This window comes from Jaculus jaculus, chromosome 7 (genome assembly GCF_020740685.1).
Source record: "Jaculus jaculus isolate mJacJac1 chromosome 7, mJacJac1.mat.Y.cur, whole genome shotgun sequence".
In the NCBI taxonomy this organism is placed as follows: domain Eukaryota; kingdom Metazoa; phylum Chordata; class Mammalia; order Rodentia; family Dipodidae; genus Jaculus; species Jaculus jaculus.
This window is the reverse complement of record NC_059108.1, coordinates 443,173-455,822: the sequence shown is the minus strand read 5'-3', so window position 1 is coordinate 455,822 and position 12,650 is coordinate 443,173. Positions and strand designations below refer to the sequence as shown.

The window sequence follows — 12,650 nt, the reverse complement described above, 5'->3', positions numbered from 1 at the left end:
CGTTCAGGCTTTGCAAGCAAGCACCTTTAACAGCTGAGTGATCTCTCCAGCCTGGTTCTTGTGTTCGTTTGTTTGATTTTTGGTATTGCGAGGTAGGTTCTCTGTCTAGCCCAGTATGACCTGGAACTCACTGGTAGTCTCCAATTCACAAATGATCTCTTTTGTACCTCTGCCTCCCCAGTGCTGGGACTAAAGACGTTTGAGACTAAAAAAAAATTTAAATGGCTCCACATTGCCCCCTATTGGCTTCTCTATCTGCCCTGAAGGTGGAACTTCCAAGACCGGAAAGCACCGGCTGAATCTAGGATTGGCCATATTGACTACGGGAATGGGAGGAGCGAGAGGTTGGCATTTTCAGTTAGGACAAACCGAATTCCCGTCACCATTTTGAGTGACAGCAGAGGTGGAACTGTGACTCGCTCATTAAGAGCCAGGCTCCGAGGGCATCTCTCCCGCCCCCCCCCAGGCAGAAAGAGGTGGGCAGGCGCAGTCCCGCCTTCGGCTTGGGGTCCACCTCCCGGCCTTTCTTCCGCCGAGAGTCAAAGTGTCGGCATGCTGCCGTAAAGCAGGTCGCGGGTTGCCGCGTCACCGAAGATGGCGGCTGCGGCGGTGAACGGTGCGAGTGGTGTCCCGAGCTCCGGGCCCGCGGCCCCGTCGGGCGCAGTCCTCCAGGCCGCAGCTGGCATGTACGAGGAACTCAAAGGCGAGTGGAACCGTAAAAGCCCGAATCTTAGCAAGTGCGGAGAAGAACTGGGTCGCCTCAAGGTAGGAGTCGGCTGTGCCCGGGATATGTATGCTTGCTGGGGAAGGCACGAGCTCGGCTGGAGCGGGGGCTACGGGAACAAGGCTGGTCAGGGAACCCGAAAGAGCGAGATTCAGGACAACCAAAGTGCGGGCCTGGAGGGGTCCAGGAGTAAGAGACGGCTGGACAGACCCAGTGTAGTCCCCTGGGGTTGAGGAGAAGGAGTACTAGGAAGACTGGTTATGGCAAAAACCGATTGAAAGTTCAAATTTGGTACTTGGAGAGGCAGGATTGGGGTTATGGGAGTTTTTCTAATGGCGAGTCCCAGCCTCGACCAAGTGGACGTCTGGACTGCACGGAGTGATGAAAACGAGGCCGAGGGGACGGGGTGTTTAGAGGATGTGTAGTTAAGAACTAGCCAAGTTGTGCTTAAGGAGTCATGTTTTATAGGGGCCCTACTGTACCCAGCAGAACAAGAATATGAAGTGCCGGTGTAAACCCAATGAACTATTTGGGAAATGCCTGGCCAGGCTGCTGAGTTTACGTGGGAGAAGGTTGGTGCCTCTCCCTCAGTGTAGTTACTCATTCTCAGGTAGAGTATGGGAAAGCTCTGCCCTGAACGGAGGGTGCTAGCTTGGGCATGGTGGCCCTCTGCTTTAATCCCAGCACTCTAGTTTTGAGGACAGCCTGGGTTATATATTGAGACACTCTCGGGGGGGGGGGGGGGACCAAACCAAAAGAACAACAAATGGGGGCGTAGTGGCGCACGCCTTTAATCCCAGCACTCCAAAGACAGAGGGAGGATCACCCTGACACTACATAGTGAATTCATGGTCAGCCTGGGCTAGAGTAAAAACCTACCTCTGGGGGACGGGGTGGGGGGGGAGGAGGGAGGGAAACAAAAACAACAACAACAAAAGAACTGAGGGTGCAGGTATCTTTCCCACCTTATGATTTCATTGGGTCAAGCCCTGAGTATCTCTTGTTTCCCAGTGGGGCTATTAATAATTGTAAGATGATGCAATTCTTAAATGAGTACTCTCTGACTTTATTCTGAATGTTGTACCCTTAGGAGGACTGACTCCAATTCATAACAGGTTAGCTCTGTTTTCCAGGTAGTAAAACCAAAGTCCAGAGACGGTAAGTAACCTATACTTGAGGTCTCATCTTCCTTTTCCATCAGCTGGTTCTGCTAGAGCTCAACTTCCTGCCAACCACAGGGACCAAGCTAACCAAACAACAGCTTATTCTGGCCCGTGAGTGTTACTGAGGTTGGTGGAGGGTGCTGGGGTGGGGGTTGTAGGAATAATGCTGGCTGTGGTCGTGAAATAATTCCAGTAACTACCTAAGAGCACACTCTGTCACTCACAGGGGACATCCTGGAGATCGGGGCCCAGTGGAGTATCCTATGCAAGGACATCCCCTCTTTTGAGCGCTACATGGCTCAGCTCAAATGCTACTACTTTGATTACAAGTGAGGATGGGCCCCAACCTGGACTGGGGTTCGGGTTCGGTGGGGGCCGGGTGGGAGAAGGGGCTTACTTAACAGTTCATTTATTAGTGGTGTGGATTGACTTCTTTCACCTGAGAACTGCTATTCTGCTTCACTCTGTCCCTAGGCGATTCAGGGTCAGGGGTTGTTTTTTGGAGGTTCTGAAACTTTGTGGTCCATCTTCTGTACATCTCCAGTTTGTTGCCCCTTATGCATTCACATAGTACACCCTTTGCCCAGTGTCGCGACCATCACCCTTTACTCTTTATCCTGAATTCATGCTTACCTCTGATTCACATTCTGATGGCAGCCAGCAATATTAAAAAAATTATTTGTGAGGAGAGAGAATGGGCATGCTGGAGCCTCTTGCTGCTGCAACTGCAATCTAGATGCATGTGCCACTTTGTGCATCTGGCTTTTACATGGGTACTGTGAGATTTGAACCTGAGCCAAACCCAGGCTGTCAGGCTGTACAAGCAAGCACCTTTAAACACTGTGAGGAATTTTTCTTTTCTTTTTATTATGTTTTAAAATTTATTTTATTATTATTTTATTATTATTATTGGTTTTTCGAGGTAGGGTCTCACTCTAGTCCAGGCTGAAATTGTAAACAATATCCCATGGTAATTCCCTCCCTTCCCCACTTTCCTCTTTGAAACTCCACTTTCCATGGTGTCCCCTCCCCCTGAAAGGAATTCTTTGAGAGACAGAGAGAAGAGAAAGAGGCAGATAGAGGAGAATGGGTGCCCAAAGGCCTCTAGTCACTGCAAACGAACTCGACACATGTGCCACCTTGTGCATCTGGCATACATGGGTACTGGAGAATGGAACCTGGTTTCACAGGCAAATGCCTTTACTGATAAGCCTCCAGCTCAAGTTGTTATTTTTTTTACTTAATTTGAGTGTGTGTGTGTCTCAGGGTGGCCTTGAACTCCTATTTTGTTTGGCATTATTTATTTTTATTTATTTTTTCCAGGTAGGTCTCACTCTAGCCCAGGCTGACTTGGCATTTACTCTGTAGTTTCAGGCTGGCCTTGACCTCTGAGCGGGGTAGAAGGACTGCTGTGAGTTTAAGACCAGTCTGGGACTACAAATTTACCAGGTCAGCCTGGGCTAGAGTGAGGCCCTAACTCAAAATAAATAAATAAGGGCTGGAGAGGTGGCTCAGAAGTTAAAGGCAGTTGCTTGCAACACTTGATGGCTCTGGGTTCAATTCCCCATTGCCCACATAAAGCCAGATGCACCAAAGTATGGCATGTGCACCTGGAGTTCATTTGCACTAACAGGAGGCCCCAGCACACTCAGACTGTCCTCTGTCTCTATCTCAAATAAATAAAAATATTTAAAAAATAAAAAAATGAGCCAGTCATGGTAGTACATGCCTTTAGTTCCAGCACTTGGGAGGCAGAGGTAGGAGGATCCCTGGGAGTTCAAAGCCAGCCTGGGATTATACAGTGAGTTCCAAGTCAGCTTGAGCTAGAGTGAGACCCAACTTCAAAAAAAATGAAACAAAATAAAAATTAAAAATTAAGAATACAAAAAAGGAAAAAAAATTAAAAATTAATAAATAAGCTAGGCATGGAACATATTCTTTTAATCCTAGCACTGTGAGTTTAAGGCCAGCCTGGGTATAAAGAGATTGCCAAGTCAGCCTTGGCTAGAGTGAGACCTTAACTCAAAAACAAAACAACAACAACAAACAAAACATTAAAAAGACAAACATGGCCGGGCGTGGTGGCACACACCTTTAATCCCAGCACTCAGGAGGCAGAGGTAGGAGGATTGCCATGAGTTCAAGGCCACCCTGAGATAACACAGTTAATTCCAGGTCAGCCTGGACCAGAGTGAGACCCTATCTCGAAAAAACCAAAAAACAAACAAACAAAAAAAGACAAACATGGTGGCACACATCTGCAATTCCAGCACTAAGGATTTAAGACTGCATTGAGTTCAAAGCGAACCAGGACTACATAGTAACACTCTGTCTCAATAAATAAATAAAATAGCCAGGCATGGTGTTATTAAAGTGCTGGGATTTATGGTGTGCGCCACCACACCTGGCCTGGCCCAGTCTTGAACTCTTGAACCTTATGGTCTGTATCCTGATTGCTGGCATTATAGGCCTACAGTACCATACCCACTTTATGTGTGCTAGGAATTAAAGCTATGGTTTCATGAATACTAGGCAAGCACTTTATTTTTTTGAGGTAGGGTCTCTAGCTCAGGCTGACATGGAATTCACTGTGAATCTCAGGGTGGCCTCAAATTCATGGCACTCCTGCCTCTGCCTCCCAAGTGCTGGGATTAAAGGTGTTCACCACCACAACTGGTCTGGCAAGCAGCTTATTTACTGAGCTCCACTCCTGCTTCCTGGCTACTGTTCTTAGGGCTTTACCTCAGGCCCTTTAATTCACTTAACCCCTTAACTCACTGAACCTATCTCTATGACGTGAATATTTTTTTAAACAATTTTATTTGAGACAGAGAGATACAGAAGTAGCCAGGTAGAGACAGAGAATGGGTACACCAGGGTCTCCAGCCACTGCAAACGAACTCCAGATGCATGTATCACCAATGTGCATCTAGTTTATGTGGGTCCTGGGAAATTGCACCTGAGTCCTTAGGCTTTGCAGGCAAGCACCTTAACTGCTAAGCCATCTCTCCAGCCCTGATTTGTGACTTTCCATGTCTCTCAGGACTTCAATTTCCTCATCTGAACTACTTGAAGCAACTAACTAGAGGGTTCTGGAGCATGGAGTGAGGCACTTGGTAGGTCTGTAGACCTTTCTCACCTGGTTATTTCCTGTCCCTGTTCTGCAGGGAGCAGCTCCCTGAGTCTGCTTATATGCACCAGCTTCTGGGCCTCAACCTGCTCTTTCTGCTGTCTCAGAATCGTGTGGCTGAGTTCCACACAGAGTTGGAGCGTCTGCCTGCCAAGGACATCCAGACCAATGTCTACATCAAGCACCCTGTGTCCCTTGAGCAAGTGAGGCTGGGCAGGGAAAGGGAGGCCCTGCTGAGGTGGGTAGTAAGTACCAGGTCAGGCTCAGGAAGGCGTCCTGGAGGAGTGGTCAAGGTTCAGCCATCCTCAACGCCATGGCTTGTTACTTGTTCGGTCAATAAATAGCGAGCCTTAGCTGTGTGCCAGTTAGTGGGGTGCGTTTCAGATTGCAATTAAACAGAATCCCTAATCTTGAGATGGCAGTAAGAGGAGGAAGCTGACAGGTACCAGAAGAGTAAGTGACCCTGTGCGGTGTGTGAGATGGTGGTGTATGAGATGTTAGGGTCAGGAAGCAATCACAGAGGCCTATTGTGGAGGTGAGATTTGAGAGGGAGTCACATTGCCATCCAGACTGAGGCACCAATAAGTCTCTGTTCTGAAGCTGAAACCTGCCTGTTAAGTTTGAGAGACAATAAAGACTGGAACAAAGGCAGAAGGGCCAGTATGGAGCCTTAGGATATTGGGTTAAGAAATGGTTCCTGGAATTGAGGCCTCCAGAGGATTGAGTTGTGGGGTTGGTAAAGCAGTAGGTAAGGTCACTAGTTTGGGTGGGTGCCGGGGTGGGGGTGGTGGATTTGGGATGGATCCGGCTCTGTCTTCTCTATAATCAGTCACAGAAGAGGTGATTAGATGCCAGCCTAGGGTAGTCTTGAGAGAGCGAATGTAAATTAGGGAAGGCTTCCTGGAGGAGGAAGAATCCTGCCTGTCGGGAATGAGTGGACTATGTAGCGAAGGACTGAGGAGCACTGAGAGGGCAGGGAGGCCCCCTGTGCTGTCCCTTCACCCTTTGCCTTCTCCCAGCAGTACTTGATGGAGGGGAGCTATAACAAGGTGTTCCTGGCCAAGGGAAATATCCCTGCTGACAGCTACACCTTCTTCATCGACATCCTCCTGGATACTATCAGGTATGTGGGGGAACAGCCTTCCAATCCTTGTCATCATGGTTTTTCCCCAAGATACCTCGTGTTTTTTTGTTGTTGTTGGTTTGTTTTCTTTAATATTTTGAAAGAAAGAGGATGGATTGGGTGTGCTAGGGCCTCCTACCACTGCAAACAAACACCATCCTGATGCATGGACCACTGTGCATCTGGCTTTATGTAGGTACTAGCGAATTGAACCCAGACTGACAAGGTTTTGCAAGTTCCCCTTCTCCACTCCCCCCCCCCCCTTTTTTTTTAACATCTTGGAATTTTGAGGCAGGATTTCAGCCTATATAGCCCAGGTTTCCCTGGAACTCATAGCAGTTTTCATGCCTTAGCTTCCTCAGTTCTGAAATCCACCCTGTGGCTAGTAGTAGGGTTCAAAGTGTAGATCCATAATTGGTTCCACTGTTCTGGAGTCTGAGACTGAGTTGTGAGTTCCTCTATCAGTAACCTAGGGTAGAAAAGTATTCAGCCATCAATGCTGGACCTAAGGATCAAGCCTGAGAAGTTGTTTCCTCATAATAAGAACCATGTCCTCCTCTTGCAGGGATGAGATTGCAGGATGCATTGAGAAGGCTTATGAGAAAATCGTTTTCACTGAGGCCACCCGGATCCTCTTCTTTAATACACCCAAAAAGATGACGGACTATGCCAAGAAGGTGGCTGGGGTGTGGGACAAGGGCTTGTGGAGCTGGGAAATGCACCCTTTAACACGCTGTTGCACAGTGGGTAATCTAGAAGGACAGTAGGGCAAACAATCTGTCTAGGATTAAATCCAGCTGAGGGATATCAGGCAAATTTTCCAGCCTCTTTGAGCTTCAGTTTGCCTCTCCATAAAAGGGAGTTAAGATGGGATGAGCTATTGTCAGGTGCGAAAGTGCTGTGCATGTTGGATTTTTCCTTGTCAGAATTCCATACTGGGAGCTTTTTCCATAAGACTGCTTCATTTGGTGTGGAGCATTTGAATACGAACAGTGCCCCAGGAGATGCTGATGCTTGGTGCACTGACCCTGCTTTCCCAGGAGGCAGGAAGAAGGGATAAAATTGCCTCTTGAGTGACAGCTACAGCCATTGATTACTGTGGGCCAAATACTATTTTTGCTCACCAAAGGTTTTGATTTCCTGAATCCTTGCAGCAGGCCCAGATCAGAGCATGAGTAGGGTCCCTATCTCAAACATGGAGAAACTGAAGCACAGAATGAAATTCCTTGGCTCTAGTTGTGTGGGTGGAGGGGTTTAGTGAGGAAATAAGCCATGAGACAAGGGACTCCATGGGATGGCCTGTGGGATTACCCATCAATCTCTAATCTCTTTCTTTCCCACAGAGAGGATGGGTCCTGGGCCCGAACAACTACTACAGCTTTGCCAGCCAGCAGCAGAAGCCAGAAGACACTACCATCCCTTCCACTGAACTGGCCAAACAGGTCATTGAATATGCCCGGCAACTGGAGATGATCGTCTGAGCTTTGGCTGGGGTGGATGGGCAGGGCCAGTCCCAAGCGTCCCAGTGCCGGCTGGCCTCCAATAAAAGTGGATAAACCTCTCTTCCAGGGCCTGTCTCCCCAGTGGTATGGCTGGAGACATATTCCTGCAGATCATTGAAGTTTGGGGGCTATTGGGAGTTACAAATAACACCCTTTTGGGTGTTGTCCATTGGCCATTCCTCTGGGTTTCACACATGCCCAATGACCCATGGGAGAGCACAGGCCCAGTTAGAGGGACTTTAGCTAGATGTGTACACATTGCAGTATTGGGCAGAGCATCAGTTTTTTTCATAGAAGGGGTGAAGTGTCTCAATTTTTAAAAAACCTTGGCAATAAATTAAATAACTTAAAAATGACCATGAAATGGACCCTGCCTGTGATCTACCATTATGAGTGATCTGTGGAACAAAGAGGTGAGCCCTAGTTCCCCTTCTTCCTCAGCCTGCACTGTGACTTGGAAAGCTCCTGGCCTACCAGCCTATTGCTTGCTTTGAAGTTCTTGGTAAGCAGTCTAGGAGTCTGAGTCCAAACCTGGCTGAGCCATATGTGGAGCTTGGAGTTTTCAAAAGTCATCCAGAGCTGGCTTTAGTGTTACATCGGCTACACAGTTTTAGGGCCAGCATGGGCTACATGAGACCTTGCCTGAGTTTAAAAAAAAAAAAAAGGTCAGCAGTTAGGAAACTGAGTTACCTCTCCATTGACCCCTGAGGCTGGATCAGCTATTAAGACTGGTGGTATGAAGGTGAGCCAGACCCTCCAGCCTTAGGCTGACAATGTGGCTGCAACCTTACTGCTGCTATGAGTTCAGATACCTTACCTTCAAAGTCCAGGATGGCACATGGGGTGGGGGCTCCCATTCTTGGCCCTCTACTTCAGATCCCAGTGGTTACTGATAGGTAGCTGGGCAAGGCATTTAGACTGGGTACTTTATTGGCAAGGAGGACGAAGCAGAGGGTGTTGAGTAGACTCAGTTGGAATGGGTGGTCTGCAAGTCGTAGTGTTCCAGCCCAGCTACCAGAGAGCCAGCTAGCTTGATGGTAGCAACCCATGGCGGTTCGCTCAGGTGGTTGGTGGGTGTGCTCAGCCTGGGCAGAGGAAAGAATTTGTAGGTGTGACTTTTCTGCCATCACTTTGCCCATGGGAATAAAGAATCGGAGGAAGCTGTCTGAAGCTCCTAAGGGCAGTTTGGGCTAGAGTTATATACACATAGAATAGAAAAGAGGATTATGGTGATGGGGCCCCAGCTGAGTCTTGAAGGGATCCAGGGTAAAATCTTGGGAAATGGGTATACTTGGGAATCAGGGTTAGTCCTGGTAACCAGATCAAGGGGCTTGACATATGAGTGTAGGTGGAGAGAACTGATGTTTCCTGGTCTAGGGACTCCAGAATAGCCTTCTCGAGCTTAAAGGCTGGGTCAGCATTGCCAAAGGTTGCGGTTCCTCTGCATTCAGTGAGATGGGGGCCTACATTTACCCCACTTGGGGTGTTGGAGAGGTAGTTGACTCCATCTCTGAAAAGGCAGAGAATTGGGTCAGGCCTTTAGAAATAAGCTTCCCCTCCTGATGGCTCCAGAGATGAAGAGGAGACCTAGGGTCAATTTGGTATCTGAATACCAACGGGCTGGGCAAGGGTCCTGGAGCTCAGCTAGGTTAGGCTGTTTAGGGCCAATAGTCAACCTAAGGTCAGGATGTCAAAGCACTGAATTGGGTTTTATCCAGTTCTTGGGGTTATGGGACTTGTATGCCCTCCCCTCTTTTACTGAACCTCCCTCACCAGGCAGACACGTTGCGTGGCAGGCGACGATGGCGGGGCTGATGACGGCAGTAGCACTTGCAAGGACAAGAATTAAGCACCTGGAAGGGTGGCCAGTGATGAACCGTGCCCTTGTTAGATGCCCCAGTGGTAGGGGCCCTGCTGCCACCTCCTCCACTGCCGCTGTCCTTCACTGTAGCCATAATCGGTTCGCGAGGGTGGTCTGCTGGGGTGCCATCTTCACGAATAACGCCTCGAGCCACACGCGGACCCTTGTGCCTGCGAGGGCGAGTCTTGATGGGTGGGGGTACGGGCATCGATGGCTCTGCGGTACTTGGAGCTGGGGCCAGGGTAGGTGTCACAGCCTGGTCTGCGGCCAAAGTGGGAGGTAGGATGGGAGGTGGGGCAGGAGCCTGGGCTGACTCCACGTGGCCGTGGCCCTGGCCTGGGGTGGGAGGGCGGACCACCGGCAGCGGCATCTGCTGGAGCGTGGGTGGCTGGGGCGTGGGTGGTGGTGCTGGAGGCGGCGTGGCTGGTTGAGTGGGTGGTGGCGGTGGCAAAGGAGGTGTCTGCTGCAGACCGGGAGACCCTGGACGCAAGGGTTCACCATTGGTGGGCGCCGGGAAGATGAACATGGGCGGCGCCAGCAGGGCAGGTGGGGGCCTGCGGGGCCCTGGAGCTGAGTGTGTCGGCCCAGTGGGTGTCGGAGGGGAACCCCAGGGCCCAGAAATGGTGGCTGCACGCCGTCGGGGTTCCCCGATGCCTCCGACAGCCCCGTTGAAGCGGAAATGCCGTTCCGTGCCATTAGGAGGGCTCACCCAGTCGAATTTGGGCTTCGAGCCTCGGAAGGTGGTGTAGGGGGGTGGCGGCAGAGCTCGGACGTGGGGCGCAGGTGCCGAAGGCGGAACAGAACACCCTTCACCATCTCCATCGCCGCCTTCGGTTTCCTGTGCTGTACGTGGGACCTCTCCCAGGGGACGAGAGGCTCCAGGAGGTAGGGTTCCCTGCTTCAGCACCTCAGCATAAGAGATGGCACCGGAGGCAGTGAAGAGACCTCCACCTCCGCTGCTCCCAGGGTTAGAGGCTTTGGCCGCTAAAGGACCCGAAGTTGCGGAGGACAAGTGGGAGCCCGACTTGAAGGTGACTTTACACAGCAGATTCAGGCCTGACTCAGAAGCAGCAGAACGGGCCATTTCGCCCTCTCCAGCTTGGGAAGGCGCCCCTCCAAGGGCTCCGCCGGCCGCCTGACCCTCGCTGCGATGCCTGACCTGGCTTTCTGTGGGGCTTGTGGTGGATGTGGCCAGAGGGATTCTGTTGTTCAGGGGCTGCGGGTCGGAAGGTGGTGGTGATGGTGGTGGTGGTAGCAGGGGCTTCTGCGGCTCTAGAGGTGTCGGAGGTGGGGCTGGGGCCCTCGGGACCGGGTCCTTTTCGGTTAGTTGCCGAGGCAGCGGGCGGAGGCTCGGAGGGTCACCCTGTCCGCGATGGCTCGCCTCCAACAGGCCTCGAATCCGAGGCACCGTAGTGCCCGTGTGTTTTCGCCACTTAGACGGCGCGGGCAGCAGAGTCCCCACGGGGACCGGGGATGGTGTGGAGACGGCAGCCACAGCCGCTTCCTCTGGAGGGGGCGTCACTGGCGAGGGCAGTTCTAAGGTCAGGGGCAGGGGCGCGGGTGAGGCCTGGGGCTCCGGGGGCATCAGGAGTCCCGGGGACGCGGAACTGCCAGGGAACCAGACACCCAGCCCTCGAGCCAGGCGCATGGCCGGGGAGGAGGGGGTCACCTCGGGCTCCACCAGGGACGTCCGGCGGGAATCGGAGGCACGGTCGGAGGCCTGCTCTTTGCGGGAGCCCCCGCCCGCGGACGGGTCCGACTGCACATTCCCCATTTCCGACGGAGGTCGGGGACTGTGGTCAAAGAAAGTCAGCCGTTACGGTGGGGACCCCACGAAGCAGACTGTTCTTGGACTTCCTTTTCATCGGCCCGCCCCTGTCCAATATTCTCATAGCCCAGGTCTCTTAGTTGACTGTTCCCTGAGACAGGACGTTCTTTTCGAGTTAAGATCTTGGTCTAGCTCAGGCTGGCCTCGAACTCCAACGATCCTCCTACCCCAGCTTCCCGAGTGCTGGGACTAAAGGCGTGCGCCACCACGCAAGGGCAGCGATTCTTACTCTTAGGCCCCAACTTCCGAAAGTACTAAAGCTTCAACCCTGTCCCTTTGGATGCTTAGATCCTACACTTTGGGCCACGCCCAGGATCTCCAGGCTTTAAGAGCCAGTTCTTGCCAGCCTTTTGGTCAGGCTCTCAGACCACACTATTAAGTTGTGCCCAGTAGTGTACAAGGTATTCATTCATTCAGGCTTCTCTGCCCACTAACCAGGTTCCTGTGAGGTAGGCCCCGCCCTGTTCCCCGATCCCGCCCTCGATTGTCAGGCTCATCATCACCCCGCCGGCCCCAACCTTAAGTCTGGTTTACCTCTGCCTAACAAGTACTAGGTATTGTAGTTAACCTGAAACCTCAGTCCTGACCCTCAGATCACCCACTCTCTCTCTTGGTCGATCATGTGGATCCCTTCTTCTTCGCAGGTAGCAGCAAATTCTGGAGCCTCCTAAATTTCCTGCTTTACTTTGACCACAGGTCTCAACACCTAGGCTCCACCCCTTTCCTCAAGACCCGCCCTGGCTCCGCCTCTCAGAGGACCCCACTCACCTACTCCTCCAGCCGACCAAAGTTCAGATCGTGGCCCCGTGGGCTCTGGGCAGGGCGGGGAACGGCCGTAGCAGAAAATAACCGAAAAGAACGGGGGTGCGGGTGAAGGCAAGTGGGCGAGATAGCGAGGGCGACCCCCGAGATCTACGCCCCACCCCGAGCTCGAGGCCCCACCTTCCTGTGAGCCAACTTGTGCGTGGCCCTTCGAACCTGGATCTCCTTTGGAAATACTCCAGCGTCTTCTTCCCTGTCCTCACGTCCTAAGCCTCCCTAACCCTTTTAGAACGGTCTCCTGGGTCCCTCCCCTTTGTAATGCCCCGCCCATCTTCTTAGTATCTCAAGCTCCGCCCATTGTGAACCTGGCTTAGTATCGCTTCCTTTTCAACTTCTTTTTGGATCCCGCCCCTAAGGAAATTTATTTCTAAGCTCCGCCTTTTTAGATTCCGGCAGCATCTTTTTTCCAAGACCCTGTCATTCCTCCTGCTAGAAAAGCTCATCCAACCCGCCTCTTTCATGACGCACTCTCTGGGTTCCTTCAGCAGTCAAACCGT

General features: G+C 51.6%; 2 protein-coding genes across 7 annotated transcripts; one reads left to right on the top strand and one right to left on the bottom strand.

Annotated features, from left to right (window-relative positions):
• Nucleotides 1-490: 490 nt before the first annotated feature.
• Nucleotides 491-7,703, top strand: Psmd8 (proteasome 26S subunit, non-ATPase 8). 3 transcript variants are annotated; one of them, XM_045154601.1, is made up of 7 exons: nucleotides 491-765; nucleotides 1,926-1,998; nucleotides 2,114-2,216; nucleotides 5,055-5,262; nucleotides 6,037-6,140; nucleotides 6,706-6,817; nucleotides 7,484-7,703. In XM_045154601.1, the coding sequence occupies exons 1-7, from the start codon at nucleotides 595-597 to the stop codon at nucleotides 7,619-7,621; spliced, it is 909 nt and encodes a 302-aa protein (XP_045010536.1). In that variant the 5' UTR covers nucleotides 491-594; the 3' UTR covers nucleotides 7,622-7,703. The 3 variants fall into 3 exon arrangements, with proteins under 3 accessions (XP_045010536.1, XP_045010537.1, XP_004659956.2); XM_045154602.1 differs by having other exon boundaries at nucleotides 494-765; nucleotides 5,055-5,220; XM_004659899.2 differs by having other exon boundaries at nucleotides 499-765; nucleotides 5,055-5,220; nucleotides 6,040-6,140.
• Nucleotides 6,360-12,486, bottom strand: Ggn (gametogenetin). 4 transcript variants are annotated; one of them, XM_045154599.1, is made up of 4 exons: nucleotides 12,100-12,486; nucleotides 9,416-11,296; nucleotides 8,460-8,727; nucleotides 6,360-6,609 (listed from the first exon to the last, which is right to left on the bottom strand). In XM_045154599.1, exons 2-3 carry the CDS (start codon nucleotides 11,275-11,277, stop codon nucleotides 8,610-8,612), a joined length of 1,980 nt encoding a protein of 659 aa, XP_045010534.1. In that variant the 5' UTR covers nucleotides 11,278-11,296; nucleotides 12,100-12,486; the 3' UTR covers nucleotides 6,360-6,609; nucleotides 8,460-8,609. The 4 variants fall into 4 exon arrangements, with proteins under 4 accessions (XP_045010534.1, XP_045010533.1, XP_045010532.1 ...); XM_045154598.1 differs by having other exon boundaries at nucleotides 9,496-11,296; XM_045154597.1 differs by lacking the exon at nucleotides 12,100-12,486 and having other exon boundaries at nucleotides 6,360-8,284; nucleotides 9,496-11,711.
• Nucleotides 12,487-12,650: the final 164 nt, after the last annotated feature.